The following is a 22,584-nucleotide window of genomic DNA, read 5'->3' as shown; positions in this document are numbered from 1 at the left end:
CCACTGAGCGCTCAACACAGACAGCATAGTCAGAAGGAAGAGCGCAGGGCAAGCTAGCGAGACAGAAGTTAAGCTCTACTTGCAACAGGCAAATTGAACCTCATTCAGATCTGGCGTTTGGAATTATTTTGGTTTTCATGTGACGTATGACCCTGAAGGTAAGCGAGTCATGGACTAAAGTAAAACAGTATGTTGGATGTGCCATGCAATGCTCAATTACATTGGTGTGAACTAGTGTGTTAGCGCAGTTAGCTCGTTAACGTGTTGGCCGTCTAGCCCCATGCACGGAGTGATCGGCGGTAGCTCGTTAACGGAGATTTGCCGTGTTGTGGCGTTAAGGTCATTTCAACGAGATTAACCTGAAAGCACTAGTGGGAACACAACGAATATGACTGCACATTTACACCGACATCATCCTAGTGCAAAGACAAGTGGAAGCAGACAAAAAAAAAAGCAAGCATGCTACTAACTTTAGCCGAGTCATTTAGACAGCTGTTAGCACATGATTCTCCTTATGCTGCTGAGAATATAGCCCAGAAGAAGCGGATAGTATAGCTTTTATTTTGGAAAGAGCCATTTCTCTGTAATAAACTCTCTTTTCCAAAGATGAGTGATTCCTCAATCAGATACAGGGCTTGCAATATCGCTAGCCCGACGTCCTGGAGCTAGCGATTTTTTTCAGTCTGGCTACCAAAATCTTTCTCTTCCCTGCCCGTCGGGCTATTGTAGGAAAAATATATGTCAATGCTTTTGCATTCTTTCAGAAATGTAGCTGGGTAATTATGTCATTGGCATCGGTGAGCCACTGTCAATATGTGACATATTGAAATCGCGTTTGAATTTGCGCTTGTTTTTTTGCTTTCACTTTGCAATCATGCAAACTGTGTATAGAGAGCGACAGCACTGATCTGTGAGTGATGATAATTTGTGCACCAATTCCTCTGACATCGTCTTATTAATCGTTAGCTTACTATGCAAACATGACAAGTGAAATCTCCCGCAGCTTACACATGTGAGAGGTTGATCGCGCAGAGAATCGCTGAGCTTATGTGAGTGAGCGTGTAAAAGCATTTCAGTTCTGCTGAGCCAAATAAGACAGGTCAGGGTGAAGAAGTGACAGCCAAAGAAAAGCTTACCACAAAACGGAGAAGTTATGACAAATCAGACTATAAGGCAAAAAGAAAGTGCAGCTTTATGGTTTCATGGACAAAAGAATTTCTGTGGCTGCGATATGATGAGCTAAATAACCAGGGCTGCACATAAGTGGTCCGCAGGTGCGCATTCGCTGTCAAAATAAAAAACACGCACAAGGGTTAGGGTTAAATTTAAAAACTGTACTTTTGAGTTAAAATATATATTTATAATTTTAATAAATGACAAATTAAAAATGCATGAACATTTTTTTGTATCGAAAAAATATCGAACCGTGACACCAAAGTATCGAACCGAACCGAACCGTGAATTTTCTGTATCGTTGCACCCCTAATATATATATATATAAAAAAAAAAAAAAAACACCCAGCACGCCCCTGCGGGCGGTTTATCCTTCAAGCTCGGGTCCTCTACCAGAGGCCTGGGAGCTTGAGGGTCCTGCGCAGTATCTTAGCTGTTCCCAGGACTGCGCTCTTCTGGACAGAGATCTCCGATGTTATTCCCGGGATCTGCTGGAGCCACTCGCCTAGCTTGGGAGTCACCGCACCTAGTGCTCCGATTACCACGGGGACCACCGTTACCTTCACCCTCCACATCCTCTCGAGCTCTTCTCTGAGCCCTTGGTATTTCTCCAGCTTCTCGTCTTCCTTCTTCCTGATATTGCTGTCATTCGGAACCGCTACATCGATCACTACGGCCGTCTTCTTCTGTTTGTCTACCACCACTATGTCCGGTTGGTTAGCCACCACCATTTTGTCCGTCTGTATCTGGAAGTCCCACAGGATCTTAGCTCGGTCATTCTCCACCACCCTTGGGGGCATCTCCCATTTTGACCTTGGGACTTCTAGGTTATACTCGGCACAGATGTTCCTGTACACTATGCCGGCCACTTGGTTATGGCGTTCCATGTATGCCTTGCCTGCTAGCATCTTGCACCCTGCTGTTATGTGCTGGATTGTCTCTGGGGCATCTTTACACAGCCTGCACCTGGGGTCTTGCCTGGTGTGATAGACCCCAGCCTCTATGGATGTTGTGCTCAGAGCTTGTTCTTGTGCTGCCATGATTAGTGCCTCTGTGCTGTCTTTCAGTCCAGCTTTGTCCAGCCACTGGTAGGATTTCTGGATATCAGCCACCTCCTCTATCTGCCGGTGGTACATACCGTGCAGGGGCCTGTCCTTCCATGATGGTTCCTCGTCTCCCTCCTCTTTCTTGGGTTTCTGCTGCCTGAGGTATTCACTGAGCACTCGGTCAGTTGGGGCCATCTTCCCAATGTATTCTTGGATGTTCCTTGTCTCATCCTGGACTGTGGTGCTGACACTCACCAGTCCCCGGCCCCCTTCCTTCCGCTTAGCGTACAGCCTCAGGGTGCTGGACTTGGGGTGAAACCCTCCATGCATGGTCAGGAGCTTTCTTGTCTTTATGTCAGTGGCTTCTATCTCCTCCTTTGGCCAGCCTATTACCCCAGCAGGGTACCTGATCACGGGCAGGGCGTATGTGTTGATGGCCCGGATCTTGTTCTTACCATTCAGCTGACTCCTCAGGACTTGCCTGACCCTCTGCAGGTACTTGGTGGTTGCAGCCTTTCTAGCGGCCTCTTCATGGTTCCCATTCGCCTGTGGGATCCCCAAGTACTTGTAACTGTCCTCTATGTCTGCAATGTTTCCTTCTGGTAGTTCAATCCCCTCAGTTCTGACTACCTTCCCTCTCTTTGTTACCATCCGACTACACTTCTCCAGTCCGAACGACATTCCAATGTCATTGCTGTATAGCCTGGTAGTGTGGATCAGTGAATCGATGTCTCGTTCACTCTTGGCATACAGCTTGATGTCATCCATGTACAGGAGGTGGCTGACAACTGCTCCGTTCTGTAGTCGGTATCCGTAGCCAGTCTTGTTAATGATCTCACTGAGGGGGTTCAGGCCTATGCAGAACAGCAGTGGGGACAGAGCATCTCCTTGGTAGATCCCGCACTTGATGGTGACTTGTGCTATGGGCTTGGAGTTGGCCTCTAGTGTTGTACGCCACATCCCCATTGAGTTCCTGATGAAGGCTCTTAGGGTCCCATTGATCTTGTACAATTCTAGGCATTCCAGTATCCAGCTGTGGGGCATTGAGTCATAGGCCTTCTTGTAATCAATCCAGGCAGTGCACAGGTTGGTCAGTCTGGTCTTGCAGTCTCGGCTGATTGTTCTGTCTACCAGTAGCTGGTGTTTTGCGCCTCTGGTATTCTTGCCAATTCCTTTCTGTGTCCCGCTCATGTATTGACCCATGTGCCTGTTCATCTTAGCCGATATGATGCCTGACAGGAGCTTCCATGTAGTACTGAGGCAGGTTATTGGTCGGTAGTTGGAGGGGACCGGTCCCTTCTTGGGGATCAGGACCGTCCGGCCTTCAGTTAGCCATTCCGGGTGTCTCTCGTTAACTAGCAGCTGGTTCATTTGTGCTGCCAGACGCTCGTGGAGTGCAGTCAGCTTCTTTAGCCAGTAGGCGTGAACCATGTCGGGCCCTGGTGCTGTCCAACTCTTCATACTGGAGACCCTTTCTTGGATATCTGCCACTGTGATGGTTACTGGACCCTGTTCAGGGAGGTCGCTGTGGTCAGCCCTCAGATCCTCTAGCCACTGAGCATTGCCGTTATGGGTTGCATCCTTCTCCCATATGCTCTTCCAGTATTGCTCCGTCTCCAGCCTTGGTGGTGCTGTTCTCTTATTGTTCCCTTGCCACTGAGAGTACACCTTTGCTGGTTCATTCTCCTGCCTTCTATCTCTCTGGTGTACCTCCTCAAGCGGCTGGCCAAGGCTGTGAGTCTTTGCTTGGCAGTTTCCAAGGCCTCAGGTATGGACAGCTTGCTGTATTTCTTAGGCACCTTATTTGTCGCACCTTTCTGCAACTCCGTTAGTTGGCTAACCTCCCTCCGTGCTACTTTGATCTTGCCCTCTAGCCTCCTTCTCCATGGAGGGTACTGCCCCTTGTCGCTGTTCAACTTGTAGCCAAGCATCTCACTGATCACTGTTGCCGTATTGTAGATCAGCTTGTTAGTGTCGGTAATCGTGGTTGTAGGTATTGCCCGTAGTGCTGCATTAACATCATCTAGCAGACCTTCTGAGGGAACTTCACGTAATCTTGGTAACCGGCTACGCGGGATCCAGGTTTCAAGTTTGGCCATGATCCTATTTTTCAGGTCAGTTCCTCTCGCACTCAACGATCCTTCTCCTATCGCACTTGGGGCTATGTACCCAATCTCGGGTGGGGGTGATGATATCTCCCCCCTGACCTGGCGTCCTGACTCCTCCTTGCCGTAGCATTTGTGTTGGAGTCCCTTCTTTCGAATGTTGGAACACTGAGCTACTAGTTGTTTCGCCGTCATTGTGGATGTTGGGTATCGAAGAATCCATAGGTCCCTCATCCTATTCATGTAGCCCCTTCCGCCGGGGTTACTTGCATAGTAGCATTCCAACAACGCCCTGTTTTCGTCTCTTGCCCACCGATGCCTTCTTGTTCCAGTAGCCCACTTTTCGTCAGGGTGCCCTGGTTCCTCAACACCTGACGCGGACCTTGTTGATCCGGGCGACATCCGAGCCGGCATGCCTTCATATTTATCTGTCTCGCTCATGTCTGCGGTAGGCTTGCTTAGCATAGGGGGTCTAGCCTTAGGACCCTTACTGGATACAGATGCCCCAGGCAGGAATCGAACTTGCGATCCTCTGTTCCAAAGGCGTGTAGTCTAACCACTACGCTATCCAGCTGCTATATATATATATATATATATATATATATATATATATATGTATATATATGTATGTGTATATATATGTATGTATAGATAGATATAGATATATCTATAGATATATCTATAGATATATATATATATATATATATATATCTATATATCTATATATATATATATATATATATATATATATATATATATATATATATATATCCTAAATGTGTGATTTCATGCAAACTGTGAAGCGCGAGCTGTTTTTAAAAAAGTGCCGTACAAATAAAGATATTATTATTATTATAACTGTATCACAGTTACACCTTTCCCCCCGTACGACTAATTTATGGCACTTTAGCTTTCATTTCATGGTGTGATATTTTAAAATATGTTTAACAGATATAGAATTTGTCTTAAAGAGGGAAATGGCACATTTGCACACAAGAAGGGATTTTATCCAGACAGGTGTTTGTGTCTGAGAAATTGCTCTTGATAGCTCAGGTCAGGTCACAGCTCAGGGATTCGCAGTGGCAGGCGCGTCTTCAGCACATCAAGCGTACAGTCAGCGGACGATAACCCAGGACACAAACTGAGCTTGTGTGTTTTTCTCCACTATACACTTGTGCCTATGTGAGAGGAATACTTGACAGACATCAGGAGTAGGCTATAAGGACAATGTAAGTCTACATTAACTTCACTAAAATTACTGTGTAGTAATCCAGTTAAGCTGTTGACCTAATCCTGCAAAACTCTAATGGAGTTTGCCAACTCGCTGTGGGATTACGTGTGCGTGTGTCTCTCTGTGATTTGCTCTCTCTCTCTCTCTCTCTCTCTCGCTCTCTCTCTCTCGCTCTCTCTCTCTCTCTCTCTCTCTCTCTCTCTCTCTCTCTCTCTCTCTCTCTCTCTCTCTTGCCAGAGTAAAACAGAGCTCACATCTACCAAAAGTTCTTGCGTTTAGTTAGTCTCTGTCAGGGTGTTAACCTTGTATGACTGAAAATGATGTCCAAGAAGCCAAGGTAGGTACCTATTTACTTATTTATTACATTAAAACAAGTCGATATGAAGACAGGTATAAACTAAATGTACCTTATACAACAGTTCTTCTAATTTTTGGCTTTTTTTCTCAGTTAAAGTAAAAACTTTAGCAGATTGTTACATCATTATGCTTGTTAACCTCATAGTCTTTCATGAATCAAACCTAGTTTGATGTTTGCTGTTTACTTGGCATGTGAGCCTCATCGTTATGTTTTCATGAATAAAAGTATCTGCGCAGGTTATCATTTTGACCAGCAGCAGTCATCACTGGCTGTGTGCTGTTGGGTTTATTTCACAAGCTCTCTTACAAGTAAAATATAATATCAATGCAGCTGTTGTGAAACTAGTAATATGAAAAAGAAAGGTAGTATCTTTATCTTTGTAACCAAATAAAACAATAACATTAAATAAGTGTTTTGGGAAAGTTCAGGTTGTCTGTTGCCAGGATTTATGTGAAGCTGCCTTAATCTTATCTATCGCAGGTGGCAGGAGACCCCAATGAACACTAAGACCAACAATCCCACACAGAAGAAAGGGGGAAAGGTAAGTGCAGGTTTAAAACTCTCAGTAAAATCATTTAGTGTTGCTTTTATAGATGTAATTACGGGGATTATTATATGTTAAAATATGTTTACAGATTATACTCCAACAAGTTATTTTCAAACATCTAAATATTGTAATTTAGGTTTGACAGGACACTGGTCTCATCCTTTTTAAACTCTTCCTAACATACCTTAGATCAGGGGTAGCAAGCCTTAGGCCTGGAGGCTAGAAGTATCCCGGAAAATACTCGAATCCAGTCCACTGGATGTTTTTGGAAAATTTAAAGGAGCACATAAATGAATGAAATTGCAGAAAAGTTCCTGTTTTTCACTATCTACAATAGAATTTTTTTTAAAATGTGTTCACAGTAAAATAAATAAATCTAATAAGAAATTTTCTGTGAATTACCAAAATGTTTTGTTTTAAAATTACAGGGTTGTCTTGACAACAAGCTAGCTTTAACATTTATTTCTTACAATTTAAGCCTAAAGAGTCGTGCTAACAGATGTATTTCATTAACTACAGCAACATTTCTTTATCATGTAAAAAAAACGAGCCGTTCTGTTGCAAGTGCACCTCTTTTTTGTTCTATTTAGATAACTCGGGGATTAAATGTGCAGTTTAACTACTTTACACTGATGGAAAGGGGTGTTTCACTGGGAGGTGTGGGCTGTATGTGGGCCACAATGTAAATGAGTTTGACATTAAACCGCACTGCCAAGCTTTTAGTGAAAGAATGTGCTGTGTTATGCTCACAAACAAAACAAAACAAGTATTTCCTTTTATGATTTGTATTGATCATCTGCAGCAGATACACATTACAGTTGAAACAGCACCCCTTTCTTTAGTCTCAGACTGTGTAACCACGCACAGTTCCCTCAGACTGAGTGCATGTTTTTTGTTTTTTGTGAGATTTTCACGCATTTGATTTTGATTTACGTAGCCATTAATGGCTAAAGATCAACATGGTGCAGTTAAAACCTGCACATATCGCCAAGTCAGGACTTAGTCGAGCATCTTCTAATTGATTTCTCTGTCGTGAGATCCAGCCGCAGATTCATTACCTCTGCAGTTAGTGAGGGTGCATCTACTGAGACTGGAATAGATTTGCTGGCTCTCTGAGTGCGCTCAAGCGCTCAAGTGTGATTAAGTTTACAGCTTGTGTGTGTGTGTGTGCGTGTTCATGGTTGCAGTGTCGTCAGATGGTTCTTAAGCAAATTAAGAGCTCCGATCAGGATTAAATTGTGCTCTTCATTGTGTGTGTCAAAGACGGGAAGTTAGGATGGGAGGGTGAACATGAGATATAAGTGAAAAACATGCAGAACTTCATCATTTTGTGATTGATTTCTCCTCACACAACCACTGAGGCTCCGTTTTCTCTCTCTATCACTTACGTAGGACCTCACATCACTACCAGCACCTGGAGGGAAGCAGGCCGGCAGCAGTGTGTCTAAAGCCGGTGTCAGCAGCGGACGGAGCAGCAGCCTGGGCAGAGGCAGCAACTTAACTGCAGCTGTTAGTAAAGTTGGCGGGAGTTTGAAAAGAGGCAGCCTCAGCCACCCGGGCTCTGCTGGTCACCCGGTTGCCAGACAAGCATCCCACACAGCCAGAGCAGGTCCCCGCCTCTGCAGCAGCCGAAGCTTTTCATCCCTCCACACCACCTCCCTCTCTGCTGTTCCCTTCATGAGAAGCAGCCGCTCTCTCAACAGGCTCGACCAGAAATCTGCCGGAGAAGGTAACTCCACGCATGTTTCATCTTTGTGTCTAGTTTTCTAGTTTTAAAATAAATATTCAGACTATCCATTAAGGCTAACTTCCTAAATAGTTTTCTTAATCTAAAGATGAAGAAGTTGCTGATTTAGAAAGAAAATAATGATAAATACACTGAAAAGGACTCACAGATTGTTTTTTATCTTCACTGCTGCCTTTATGTCAGAGTCAGACGGTGCATTAGGGAAGTCACAAGCTAAGAAAGGACAAGCCTCTGGGAAGAAGACCCTGAACTCTAGTCGGTTGTCTTCCTCTTTGGAGAAAATCAGGTTTGGTTAAATTCGTTTAAAACGCTGAAATGCTGCTGTTTTTCTAATGAAAAATAAATGTTACATATGGTCTGCAGTCAGTATTTCCTGTTTTGTCCATCTGCTTTTATGTTTTTAATCAGAGGTAGCAAAGAGCCATGCCATGGAAATAATGCTGACAGAATGAAAACAAGCAGCTCCCCTCAGCTAGCAGAGCCTTCCTCCTCTTTGGTTTCCACCAGTGCACAACACCATCACTGCATCAAAGCAAAGAAACTGGTACTGTTAATTTTGAGATCTTATTTATGTATATATGACAGTTTTCTGTTTAAATCTTAACACGCTCATGCTGATGAGCTACAGACCATTCTGTAAATATCTTATGATAGTGGGTTGAAAATCACTCCACATAAAGGCAAACCCAAGAATTTAAATATCCATATTTATATATTTAGACAGTAGGAATGGTCCTGGCTGGAGTTATTCAGGTTATTAAATCTGTGCCACAGGCATCTGTCATTGGCTTTGCACCATTCACTATTTTTGAGAAAGGACAACACCTTTATTACACTACAACTCCCATTACTGCCCTTAAATGTGGGTGATTGTGGCTCAAGAGTTTGCAGTTCGTCTTGTAATCGGAAGGTTGCTGGTTCGAGCCCCGGCTCCGACAGTCTCGGTCGTTGTGTCCTTGGGCCATTTACCATTTAAATGAGCAGTTACTGCATAAAACAAAACTGACAATAAAGGGCAAGCATCTGTGCATTAGTGCATGGGCTGGGTAGCAAGAATCCAGCTTGTTATTTGCTTCCTTCTTGATTTTTTTAATACATTTGTAATACTTTAATGTTTCAGATCATTAAACAAATTTTAATATTAGTCCAAGATAAGTTGAGGAAATATTAAATGCAGTTTTTAAGTGATGATCGTTTATTTCGAGGAAAACTTGTTTGATATTAAACATTAAAGTGTGACAAATATGCAAAAACCCAAATTTATCACAGCCCTGTAAGTTTTCTAGAAAAATAACAAAGTCCTCCAACATTTTAAGTAAAGATACTGGTGTCACTGCAGTGGGAAACCGTTTTAAGCCAAAAAAAATCCTTAAAGGTTCGGTGATAAAAACTGTGTCCACTTTCACAGACCACAGACGGGGTGTACACGCTGTGTGCAATGACTGCTGGGATGAAACGGAACTGGGTCCACGCAGTGTTCAAGAACGTGCGGCCCAGTTTTACACATGACAACACAAGGTAGACTTTTTTAAAAGATAAGTGCTGCATCATTGGAGTGCTGCATTATATTAATATATATTCTAGTGGGTATGGGATGATTTTTGGAAGGTTTATGATAGTCTAAATACTTATAATCAAGCTTAGTAGATGAATTTACTTAAATTGTACTCACAGCTCTCTTTCAGAGCCGGAGACTCAGCAGCTGCAAGAACATGGAATGAGCAACCAGAGAGAAGTTTCACATCAGCAGCAGGAAAAAGAGGACTCCAAAGTGCAGGTAGAAAGAGTGCAGAGCTCAGTCAATGGAAACGCTTCATTGTCTCTTCTCCCTGGCTCACCTGGTGCTCCAGCTCCTACCGATTCTCCATCCCAGGTGGAGGAGGAGGGCACAGCTGCTCACCAATGCTCATTTCTTAGTGGAACCACACAAACTGGTGAGCCATTAAACGAACTCAGACTTAGGTAACTTATTCAATGATCTGCTGTGAAATCTAAAATCATATCTAGTTATACTGACACATGCCATAAATATGAATCTAACAGAATGTATGTTAACATATTATATATATATACTTTTCTTTTTTAAAAAAAACAAACAAGCATGTGGTCTTCTGTGCAAAGGGTGGGAAGAATGCCAAAGTCTCAGCTCAGTGGTGCTGCCAAAGGACGTGGTGAATGACAGTTTGAACATGCAGACTGCAAGTGAATATCAGACTAAACAGAGTCTCCAGAGGGAAGACCAGCAGGTAAACAGCACCTGTGATTGCACAAAAGTTGAGGAAACTCTGGCATGTGAGCAGCAAACTGGGCAACTTGTCAAAGAGGTGAGATTGTATTTGCATTTCCACCACAATAACAAGAACACACGTGATATATTTTCTTATGCATCAAACCAAAAAGCAGAGTCCAACTTATATAGGTACAAAAGTCTGATCTTTGGTCTGCATTTTTAGGAAACATCAATACAGATATCTTTAATCTACTAAAGAAAAATGAATGAATGAATCAGTCGAATAAATGAACACATCCAGTTTATTACTCTTTTTTATCAGCTGGAACAAACTCAGAGGGAACTGTCTCGACTCCAGCAGTTAAACAGGAATCTGCAGGACGAGCTGCAAAGAGAGAAAGAGATCCATTCAAGGGATTGCTTTGGCGCACAGGTATAATGCATGAGACTCCTTAAGTCTTCTATTTAAATCTAGATTATATCAATTTTCTCCCAGAATCCACACGAGTCAGCTCACCACACCTGACTCCGTGCACAGGGACAGACTGTTGAATATAACAATAATTCCAAACTGTAACAAGAGCAAGAGTAGAGCTTCACTGTCTGCTTTCAAGGCAACAACCCAGCAAGACTAACCCACTGTTGCTTCCTTATGAAGCTGCCCAAAGAAGCTCATCAGAGCAATGCGGAAAGGCCAGCACACACACACACACACACACACACACACACACACACACACACACACACACACACACACACACACACACACACACACACACACACACAAAGAAAGAGGGCGAATGGAGACAGACATGGGTACATGACCTGGGACACAACTGGGTTACAGGATATTGAAAGGAGGCACAAAAGATGAAACTAAACTCACAGAAACTAGAACAAAGAACATAAACAGCAGACTGAAGCTCAAACACAAAACTTATCATAACTTAGAAAACAACATATTCAGACAGACATCGTTATATTACACTTTCAAAAACGCAAGTCCAGAAGTCAAAATCTGACTCCGGGACCGTGACATATATCTAGTCCGATGGCAGACTTTCCTTCAGAGAGCATATTGAGCACTTGAAAAAAGGGAAGGTTAGGCTGAGTTTGAAATAGGGCCTGTCTTAATGTATCTGTTAAGAAAACACATGTACAAGCTGCTTTTTTAAATGCGCTTGATTACAGTTAAATAATTTACATGCAGGCAGCTTGTTCTGTAAAATATGTCAATCCAAACGTGCTGAGCTGTGTGCTGTGCTGACTGTTCATGAATAATGCAACAGTCGAAAGTAGCTTTTTACTTGTTGACTTCCTTTCATACTGGTGTGGATTCTTTGGCAGGTCTCCTTTGAAAAATAAAAGGTAAAGATTAAATTAAAATAAATAAACAAATAATAAATAACTAAATAAATAGTGATTTCCCTCTTTGTTGGAACAAAACCAGGGAAGTTTAGCAGTTAACCATCAGCCATGGACACTGATAAATGCCATGATAGTATCAATTAGCAAGGGCATTGTTGGCTAGTAGTGATATTCAGTTTATATTCCGGTGCATCCTTAAATGTTGAGCAAATTTCCAAGTTAAAATGCTTTAAAGCAGCAGATTCCATCCATGAAACGTTAACTTTTCTTTTCTGTCAGAGTTTCTAGCCCTAATACAATACAATACAATACAATACAATACAATATAAAGTTTTCTCTTAATCAAAACCTTTTGTCTTGTAGAATAACACCAACTCATCTTCACAGCAATCTTTGGCTCTACAGCGACTGCAGAAGATAAATCAGGACCTTCGCTTTGAGCTGGAAGCACAAAAGAGAAGTCAGGAGGAAGCCAGAGAGGCAGAACTACGGCGAAGAGTAGATCTCTTAGCCCAGCAAGCTCAGCTGCTGGTTACGGGTGACGCCACTGCACTCGCACAAGCCCATATCGAGCAAGATCGCCAGAGGTTTGAGGAGCGGCAGGTGGAGTGGGAGCGCTGTGTGACCTCACTGAAGTCCCAGCTGAACATCAGCGAGGAGCAGAGGAGGGAGTCCGAGTCTCGCTTGACACAGCTTCAGCAGGAATTAGATAGCTACCAAAACCTTCAGCTGGAGGCTGAGAAGCTGCGGAAAAATCTTGATGAGGTGTCAGCAAAGCTTCATAACTATGAAGAGACTCAGGCTCAAAAAGATGCTCGGCTACAGAAGCACCTCATGCTTCTTCAAGCAAGTCAGGAGAGGGAGCGACGGAGCTTGATGGCAAGCCTGGCGCAGGCTGAGCAGCATTCACAAGATCTCCAGGAGAAACTGGACAGGTCTGAGCAGCAGGTGGAGAGTCTCACTAAGACCCAGACGTGGACGAGAGAAATCGAGGTGGCACAACGGCAGCTTCAGGAAGAGCTGGCACGTACAATATCTGCCATACAGCGACTCCAGGAGGAAAGGGAGCAACTCGATCGTCGCTGCCTTGAGCTGCAGGATCAGTTAGCAGAGGCAGACAGGGAGGTGGGCAAGCTGCAGGAGCGCTTGAAAACAGAAGAAACGCACTACTACAACCTGGAGCACACGTATGAGAGAGTCTGTGAGGAACTGCAGGTGGCACTGGGAAAACTGCAGCAAAGGGAGTCTGATACGCAGGACATAAGAGAAGGATATGAGAGACAACTTGATAGGAAGGAGCAAGAGCTGAGTGAAGTTTTGCTAAAGATGGAAGTCTTGGGTAACAGCTTGGAGGAGACGGAAGTGAAACTGAATGAGGTGCTGAAAGCATGCACCTGTGCCTCTTCTCAGCTGCAGGATAACTCAGCAGAGACTATTCAGCATAACAAGAGGCAACAGCAAGCAACACAGCATATCAATGTGGAAAAGGATATAGACAGTTACCAGTTGTCTAACAGGTCCAATATCGCAGATGTCAGCCTGATGAATTCTAAAGAACCTGCAGAAAATGGCCCAAAATCACTGGATGAATCATATCAATACCTCATCACTGCAGGAGATGACCCAGAGCGCTTTATGTCTGTAATCCAGCTGCTTGAAACCAAGCTTTATGTAACGGAGGAGAAGCTAAGAGACATCACACAAAGGCTGGAGGAACACCAGAGTCACATCAGCTGCCGGGACCCCCAGCTTTGCTCCCAGCTGACCCAGAGTCGAGCGACTACCCAGCACCTCAGTCTACTTCTTCACAATCAGGCCAAGAAGAGCCAGCGCTTTGCCCAAGAGACAGAGAATCGCTGCAGGATGCTAGTCGGCAGGTTTCAGGTGGCTCAGAACATCATACAGGCCTGCAGAGAGAGACTTCATGCTAGTCCCCTCGATATTCCAGACTTGGAGAAACAGCTGGCTACGGTCGCTGCCTGTCTTCAGCAAGGAGAGAAAGATGCAGTGAAACACCAGCATGAATCATATAATGTCAGCAAAGGAGAGGGCAAGATCCTCAATGAAGAGAAATCAGCCGGGGCTAAGAGTAACATGAGTAAACCGACTAATACTTGGTCCTCTTTGGATGAGGGTGGAAGTGTTGAGAGGTGCTTAATGAGGGAAATATTCGTAGTAGAAAAAATCGTGTCTGTCCTTCAGAGCCAACATGGTCAGATAACCTCAATATCAAGAAACGATGAGGGGGATGTGGCACAAAGGTACAAAAACATAATCGCTCGAAGAATAGCGTTAAAAGCACAAGAAAGGATGCGATCTGAGAGAACAGGGTGTGACAGCGATGAACTTTTAGAAAGTTTAATCTGTACAGTTTGTGCTGAAGAGGAGCTAATTTATGCTGCCTTAAAAATTCATCAACAGTACGAGGGTGTGACTCCAGTAAACAGCAAAGACGCTGAGGACCGAATGACGGGTCTGGCAGATATCAGTCCCTCGGAGTTGGCTTCTTATGAGGAGAGACTGCAGGAAGATGCCAGGGGCTTGGAAGAACCAGAAGAAGAGGACCAATCAGATAACAAAAAAATGGAGGAAAAGAAAAAGCCAGACTGGTTAGAGAGGCTAATATCCCGGCTGCAGAGAAGGGCTACATTTTTACACCAGCTCTGCCTGGTAAACTCTGGTGACAGCAGACCTGTCGGTGGTGATGACATGGAGCATAGAGGGAAGGAAGCTGCTGCCTTTGACTTAAAATGTATGCTGGACCACGCAAAGTTAATTTATTTGTCAGAGCGGATGTACATGGATTTAAAGCAGGAGTTTCAAATTGACGTGAACAAACTGGAAGAGCAGCGCAACGATGGAATAGAGGAGCAGGAGGCCTTAAATGACACAATATGCCAGCTTCAAGAAGACAACGGCGCGCTGAGAAAAGAACTGGAGCTGGCTGAAAAGAAGATAATATCAGTAGAGACCGGGAACCAGAAACTCCTAGAAGACATACAGAAGATTGAGGATTATCATGCAGAACGAGTGGAAAAACTGGAAGGCGAGTTTCAGGAGAAGATAAAGGAACTGCAGCAGATCCACGAAGAGGAGATGAAGCACTTACATGGCTACTACACCAAGTCCTGTGTTTCCAGAGAGAAACAGAGCAAATCCCGCACAGAGGCACCTCTTTACATCCCAAATACATCTTGTCTACCAGAGCAGAGTGTGATGGAGCGGGAAACAGAGGAGGACTTTGGGATCCAAATGAATTACAAGAAAGATTTGGAAAACATTCAGGTAACCAAGACTTTGCATCACGTGAGATAATTAGTCTTAAAGTATGTATTTTTAAAATTCATTTTACAGATTTATTTTTCTCTATCAAGTTCAAATTCTACTTTCATCACTTTATTCATTACTTTACTTAGTTGAAGCCTTAAATCAATTAGGGTTACATCAGAATTAGCAAGGCTACAATGTAACTATGGAACAAACACTATTCCTAAAAGTAAAAATACAATCACTCAATCAGCCACAACTGTAAAACCACCTGCTTGATTTTGGTTTCCCTCCTCCTGGGAAATCAGCACTGACTTCTGCCTTCCCCTCAATTCATGCTTACTCCATCTGCCATTACCTATTAGAAATGCTGTTAAATCTAAATGAGGATGTGGTCCCAGCTAGTCAATGAATATACCGCAGCATCCATGATTTCTCAGCAGAACATTGAATTCTAAATAAATAAATGATACTGATTTTACCTGTTGCTGGTTTCAGTGTTATGGCTGCTGGTGTAGATTTCTCTACACTTTACATATATAATAATCAGCCACTTTGTTAGTACCCCAGGCTGGTACAGAGTTGGGCATGCTTTTGCCTTCAGACCTGCCTTATATCATGGCACAGATTCACAGTGATGTAAATTTAGTCCCTATTGATGTGACAGCATCACACATTTCCTGCAGATTTGTCGGCTTTACATCCATGACACGAATCTCCTGCTTCACCAAATCCCAAACTAATTATAGGGTATAAAAATTTGTATCTTGGTAGATTTAAAAAAATGTATTTAATGAGATTTTTCCAATGCCTGACTAAAGCTGGCAAGGAAACAAAAAAATTGTCTGCAGTTTGTGGAAAATTGTTTTTTACTATAATTTATAGTACACTATAATTTTATTTATTTATTTATTTTAACGGGTTGTACAGAAGCTCCAAACGCAATTTCATTGTTCTTTGACAATGACAATAAATAAATACTTGATACAAAGGTGCTCTGCTGGATTGAGATGTGGCGATTGTGGAGGCCATTTGAGTACAGTTAACTCTTTGTTATGTTTAAGAAAGCCGTTTTGAGTGTATATAGACTATATCAAGCACAAAAGTTATTTTTGGCTGCTCTCTTATTCACAAAGGTCGTCGCAGCAGCTACCTCCCCCTCCTGACACACCACCCGATGGATTTGGGTATCCTCCTAAAATTAAACCTATTAGGCAAATGTGAAAACCGTCACACCACAGAGCCACTCATATCGCACAACAACCACCTTTAAATATCATTATAGGCTTCCTGTGAACAGGAGTTGACTGCTGTGGAGGAAATGCACAGGGATCTGATAGAAGACTTGCAGCAGCAGCATCAGAAGGAGGTGGCTGAACTTCTGAAGGAGAAAGAGCAGCTCCTGCAGGAGGAGACAGCCGCGACAATGGCAGGCAAGCAAGAAAACATGGAACATAAATGCACTGTTGTCAAAACATTTTTATTGCTAAGTTGTGTTTAATACTAATTAATAATACATTTGATTAATTAGTTGTAAGAATGCTATATTAGAGTTATGCCTGATAGGAATAATTCCACCAAGGCAGTACTGAAAGTAAGTTCTGCTTCTCGACAGCTATTGTGGCAATGAGGAGGGCTCACAAACTGGAGCTAGAGAAAAGCAGACAGTCCCAGCGCATCATGGAAAGCGATGATGTCACGCTGCTCCACGGCGAATACGAGTGAGTGACGTGTGGTTTCAAAATGTTTGCCAACCCCCCCCCCCCCCAAAAAAACCAGCTTGTATTTTATTGCAGCATTTACTGTAGAGGTGTTGTACTGCATTTGTACTTGTTACCTGTACTTCATATCGTGAGCAGGTAACTGTTAATGGTATGAAATGTTTCTAGAACTGCAGGTTAATTCGTGCTATTTTTTCCCTCTGTGTGCAACATCATTTTCATTTACAGTTTTTTCTGAATGCTTAAACCCTAACTGTGATTCCTGTAGCACAATCTCTAAAACTATTCAGACTTATAGCAAAACCACTCACTGAGTTTGCAAAACTAAAAGCACAAAAACTGCTTTGCACTCAGTTTGCAATTTTGTAACACACACTTTGCAAAACGGTAGGCACAATTCACTGCACAACACTCAATTACCAAATTTCCAACACACTCCTAGCAAAAGTATACACATGTATGGCTATCATTAACACTAACTTGCCAACTGTCTGGCACACTTTCACATGTGAAAACTTTTTTAGATAATTAGTTCACTTTGCAATCAGCCTAAGCACTATAATACAGGTAAGCTGTGTGTGCGGAGTACAATGGAGGGAGCAGAAAGAGTGAGAAGTAGAGGAGGCCGAGGAAGAGGACGTGGAGGTGAAGAAGTAGGATGAAGAGGACGACAAGGACAAGGAGGAGCAAGAGGAAGACGAGGAGGGGGGAGAGGAAGATGAGGAGGGGGGAGAGGAAGGGTAGGAAGAGTAAGAAATAGAATTGCTGATGACATCAGAGCTACAATAGTGGACCATGTAATCAACCGTGGAATGACCCTGAGGGTAGCTGGCCAACGGGTCCAGCCTAACTCGAGCCGCTACACTGTAGCAAGTACCATAGGGACATCTTGAAATGAGAATCGGTTAGTACAGTCACTTCGCACAAAGATTTGTAGCACTGCCATATGCCAATGAGAAACACACCAATACCATTGATGTAAAAATACTGAAATTGTTACTTTACAGAATTGCTAGATGACCAGATGCTGGGGGCAGAGGAAGCATGTTCACTGCAGACCAAGTAACCCATATAGTCATTATGGCGATTGCAAATAATCCTATACTTGGAAATAAACACTTGTGTTTGTTTTGATGTGTTTGAATAAACACCAGTACTTGAAGTTTGGATCCCTCTATGCTTATGGATCTATGACAGAAGTAGCTCAAACTGACATAGCCTACCTTGTGCACAGAGAAAGCAAAAGCCAGATGTGTTTTGTATTCATACCATCAGTGTGCAGTTGGCGCATTGTGTGCTTAGTAGATGATGGCTTGTGTGTACTGTTTGATACGGAAACACCATTTTTACGAAGGTGTGAAGGGTTAATCTAGCTGTGTTTGCTTTTGCAAGAGAACTACAATGTTTTGATTATTGGGTGACAGGTTTTCTTATTTGTGTGAAGAGTTTTGCAAAATTAGCCAATAGTTACAAAAAATGTGCTTAAGCAATCAGAAAAAACTGTAACAAGATTGTAAATCTGTGGGATGTAAACTGCATTTTTAGATTTAAAATATGTTTCAATAAAATATTGCTGTTGAATTTTGCTGTCTTTTTAAGTTTTGCATTGTGTTATTGTTTTGGCCATAAGTTTAACAGTTTTGAAAACAGTATGTAAGTACATGCAAAATGTCCTGTACGTACAAAGATTTTTGGCAGTTGTTGTGTCTGAGTGAGAAAATAATTCATGAAATTTGAGAGATGTAGTCATTGAATGCATTTTGTGCCAAAACAATGATAACTGATCCTCAGTTTAGCCCACATAGACTTCTGTTGTGCTCACCGTGTGAGGAGTTTTGCAAAAGTGACCTAAGTATTGAGAAATGTGTCCTAGCGTCTGTAAAAAACTGTAATGAGAGTGGTCATCATTGGAAATCTGTTAAACACAGACGGCAAATGACAAATACACATTCTTTTATAATAGCTGTTTTAAAACACAATCTTTACTTGCAATAAGATTCATGAATTAATAAACCAGCGCAGATCATGGAGGAAGAGACAACTGCTTGCTTTCCCGTTCGTCATCATCTGTGCTTTGCTTTGTCATCAAAGGAAGGAGATCCAGTTATTGCAGAAGGAGCTGGAGATGCTGTCGGTTCAGCACACCGAGAAATGCCTGGAAAACTCTCAGCTCAGAGAGGAACTGCAAGATGAGAGAAAATCAATGATGCAGTGCCAAAAAGAAAACCAGGAACTCAAAAAGAAACAGGTAGACAGACTTCTTTTCACTGAGCTTATATCAGCATCTCAGGAGAGATGCACAGAGAGGGAGTGCTCCCTGCTGTCCATACAACAGAGTCCAGAAAATACAGCTCCTGTATGTTTAATTATTCCAAACAGGCATCAGCAACAGCAATAGTCCAGTTCCTTATCTGCTCATCTCATTTATATTTAATATAGTTAGACGGAAATTATAGGCTGTGTGTGTGTGTTGATACGATTAATCTATGTTACAGGTGATTCTGAGGTCGAGGGAGGCAGAAATTCAGTTTCTCAGACAGGAATCTCATTCTCTCAGAGAAGAGTTGAAGATTGCTCAGATGGTAGTAATTTTAATTTATTATTATCTTTTTTAACTTTGTTAGACTAGACTTTTGTCATATGTCAACTTTTATGTCGTGCTTTATATTTACTTATTTACTGGAATTAGTGGATAAATATAACAGCAAAAAAACAAAAACAAACCCCCCCCAAAAAAACAAGTGATCCACATCAACCATGTTTAATTTACAATTTAACCTAATATCCTGTATGTAGTAATATATATAACCTAATCCAAAGTGTGTGTGTGTGTGTGTGTGTGTGTGTGTGTGTGTGTGTGTGTGTGTGTGTGTGTGTGTGTGTGTGTGTGTGTGTGTGTGTGTGTGTGTGTGTGTCACACAGGACAAAATATATGCTGAGAATAGGCTCAAGACCCCCTATACAAACAGCCAAGGTGAACCCCACCAACATGTCGATAGGCTTGGTGAAGATTTTAAGTTCTCCACCTGGTCTCCAAGAAGAGTCACTGCAGGGCCAAGCCACGGTGAGACACGTTTCACAATGTGAAAGTGTGAAGTGTGTGACATTCATACAAAGTGTGCTGCCTCAGTGTGAAGCCTGATATCATTTATCAGCACATAGGTAATAAAGTCAAACTCAAGTATAGACTGTTTTGTCTTTCCTCTTTCCCCCCCTCAGATGACTCTGAGGGAAAGACAAACACTGCTACTTTTCCAAAGAAATCATCCCTCGTGCGACAAATAAGAGATGTCAGATCGAAGGTAAGAGCTGATGCGTCTTCAGTTTGACCAGAAAGCAAAAGTATCAGTTTTAAAATCTTTAAAAAGTAGATTCTACTGTTGCAATCTTGTCTGCAAACACTTTAAAAAAGCGCACTTACAGATTCCTCTTATTAATTCCATAGAAATGAAGAAGGTAAGTAGCAGTCAGAAGCTGCTAATCAAAGCTTCTGGCTGCTACTTACCTGATCATCAGCAAGAGTGAGCAACTCCATGTAATCAGAATTTGTCTCAGTTTGCTGGTCTGCAGGATTCAGGTGTGTTATAGCACAATGCCACAATCTTCCCAGGAGTGGGCGTCCAGCGTGGACTCCTGGCAGCTCAGTTTAGGTTTGCAAAGATGTATCTAAACAAACCACAAGACTTCTGGGACACCAAAATTGAGATGTTTGGCCGTAATGCAGAGCACCAGAAAACCAAACAGAGCATATAATCGTAAACACCTCATACCAACTGCCAGCACGGTGAAGGAGGGATGAGGAGTTTGGCATCTTGCACTCATTGATTCTACCATGAACTATTCTAAGGTGAAATGTAAGGCCGTCTCTCTGGCAGCTAATGTTTGGCTCAAACTGGGTCCCGTAACTGGACAATGATCCGAGGCACAGCAGGAGATCCAAACCTCAACTTGGCCAAAGAGCTGTGGAGACAAATTAAGAAAAAGCTGTGTATAAAAAAATACTCCCCCTCAAAAAACCTCAATGAACTGAGGCAATGTTGTAGAGAAGAGTGGGCTAAAATTGCTCCACAACAACGTGAGAGACTGATAAAGTCATGCAGAGACTGATTACTTCAAGTTATTGCCGCTAAAGATGGTTCAAGTAGTTAAATGAAGAGGTGTAGTCAGGTTTTTTTTTATAGGGGTTCACTTTCTCTATCACATGACTACAACTTTTGCCCTCTATCATGACAAAAGACATTTAACAGATAAGATTTATTATTTAAATCATTTTTGTGCATCTCTTCATTCCTCAGAGTTTAAAAGAGGGCCTTTCTGTCCAAGAAAGGATGAAGCTGTTCGAGTCATTCTGATCCAGAGAAGATGACCAGCTGACATCAGAGCTTTTCAGAAATCTGTTTTATTATAACCTTTTTGTGTGTTGAATGATCAGAACAGGACACTAGAGGGCGCAACAAACACAGGTCATTTTACACATGCATTCAGTGCATTACACAGAGGTTTTGTAACTTAAAGACAAACTGTATTTTTATTGAAACACAGCTCACATAAGCGTATTGGATCACTTGTATTTGACATTATAGGCCACATAACGCAACATTTACCCTTCCAGCAGAGGAAATACATTCCTGAAAGAGAAGAGATGCTACTGTACTTTTATTACCTTCATATTTATTCGAAACAGCTGCTTTATGACTTCAAATAAATGAGCTTTCAAGTAAAACAAGGTTGGTCAAAAATAATGTGGATCTCTGTTTTCTTATTTTTTAAACAACCATTAACTAAAGTCAGTGTTTCTGTGCTTGTTTTGATTTTTCCTACAAACAAAATAACACTGACTGGATTTCACACAATGTACACAATCTTACGCTTTCAGGAAGAAAAAGGGACTTTAAAATCATAATTACCCTGCAAAAGGAAGAAAAACAGTTTAGAATGGGGTAATATCATTTAACATAAACTCTGGTAATGAAAGGAGGAAAGGGAAACATGGTTTCCTTGTATGATCTGTTAAACAGTACACCAAAGCACAGTGTTTACACCTTACTATAATTTGTTGCTTATATATTGCTTAGATCTTATGTGTCTCCTTGTCTATCTGACTTACCTTTTGTGACAGCGACACATCATCTATTTTTGTGACTCGCTGTGTTATGACAGCTGAACTAAAACTATTAGTCACTTATAATCAGTGAATTTGTTGATTTTATCAGTGATTTATTAAATTGTTTGATCAATCAGAAAAAAGAAAATGATGGCCTTAAACAGACAAATTAAAACAAGTGGAGAGCAATAAAGATTTACTTATATTTAACTGATGTAAAGTACAGCCCAATTTTTTTTTTAAAAAGCAAGAAAATTGTGTAAAATGTGATTAAAAACAGAATGCAGAGATTCTCTGTACTGATGATGACATATTCACAGTCATTGTAATCTTACATTGAGACACATTATTCTGAAAAGGTTCCATAATTTGTAGACGTAGGGTTTTTTTTGCAGTTTAATGAAACTCTGCCTCTCTTAAGACGGTCTTTTTTATACCCAATCACTAATTTAACCTAATGATCCTCAAACTTCCTCATACTGCTGAATTTTTTTTTTACCACCACTTAATTTTCCAGCCGATTTTCCCAGTCCTGTCACAACATTTTAGAGACGTGTTATTACCATCGAATTAAAAATTACCCACTTAAACATTTAAACTTCTAATGTTTTTATGAGATTTCATTGCATTATGTTTTTATTTACGTTCTTACACACAGTGTCCAAACCTAAACAGAAACCATTAGAG

General features: G+C 41.9%; 1 protein-coding gene across 7 annotated transcripts; it reads left to right on the top strand.

The window, feature by feature from the left end:
• Positions 1–25: 25 nt before the first annotated feature.
• Positions 26–21,521, top strand: LOC308412267 (uncharacterized protein). Of its 7 annotated transcripts, none has more exons than XM_080906491.1 (18): positions 26–158; positions 5,793–5,892; positions 6,394–6,454; positions 7,853–8,189; positions 8,391–8,493; positions 8,616–8,751; positions 9,616–9,725; positions 9,882–10,141; positions 10,329–10,531; positions 10,760–10,870; positions 12,169–15,090; positions 16,358–16,505; positions 16,688–16,793; positions 18,885–19,041; positions 19,289–19,375; positions 19,716–19,857; positions 20,013–20,095; positions 21,089–21,521. In XM_080906491.1, the coding sequence occupies exons 2-18, from the start codon at positions 5,873–5,875 to the stop codon at positions 21,143–21,145; spliced, it is 5,043 nt and encodes a 1,680-aa protein (XP_080762617.1). In that variant the 5' UTR covers positions 26–158; positions 5,793–5,872; the 3' UTR covers positions 21,146–21,521. The 7 variants fall into 7 exon arrangements, with proteins under 7 accessions (XP_080762617.1, XP_080762618.1, XP_080762615.1 ...); XM_080906492.1 differs by having other exon boundaries at positions 10,308–10,531; positions 12,193–15,090; XM_080906489.1 differs by having other exon boundaries at positions 10,308–10,531.
• Positions 21,522–22,584: the final 1,063 nt, after the last annotated feature.

Source organism: Rhamphochromis sp. 'chilingali' (genome assembly GCF_963969265.1).
Source record: "Rhamphochromis sp. 'chilingali' genome assembly, chromosome: 15".
Classification (NCBI taxonomy): Eukaryota; Metazoa; Chordata; class Actinopteri; order Cichliformes; family Cichlidae; genus Rhamphochromis; species Rhamphochromis sp. 'chilingali'.
This window is presented reverse-complemented; position numbering and strand designations above follow the sequence as displayed.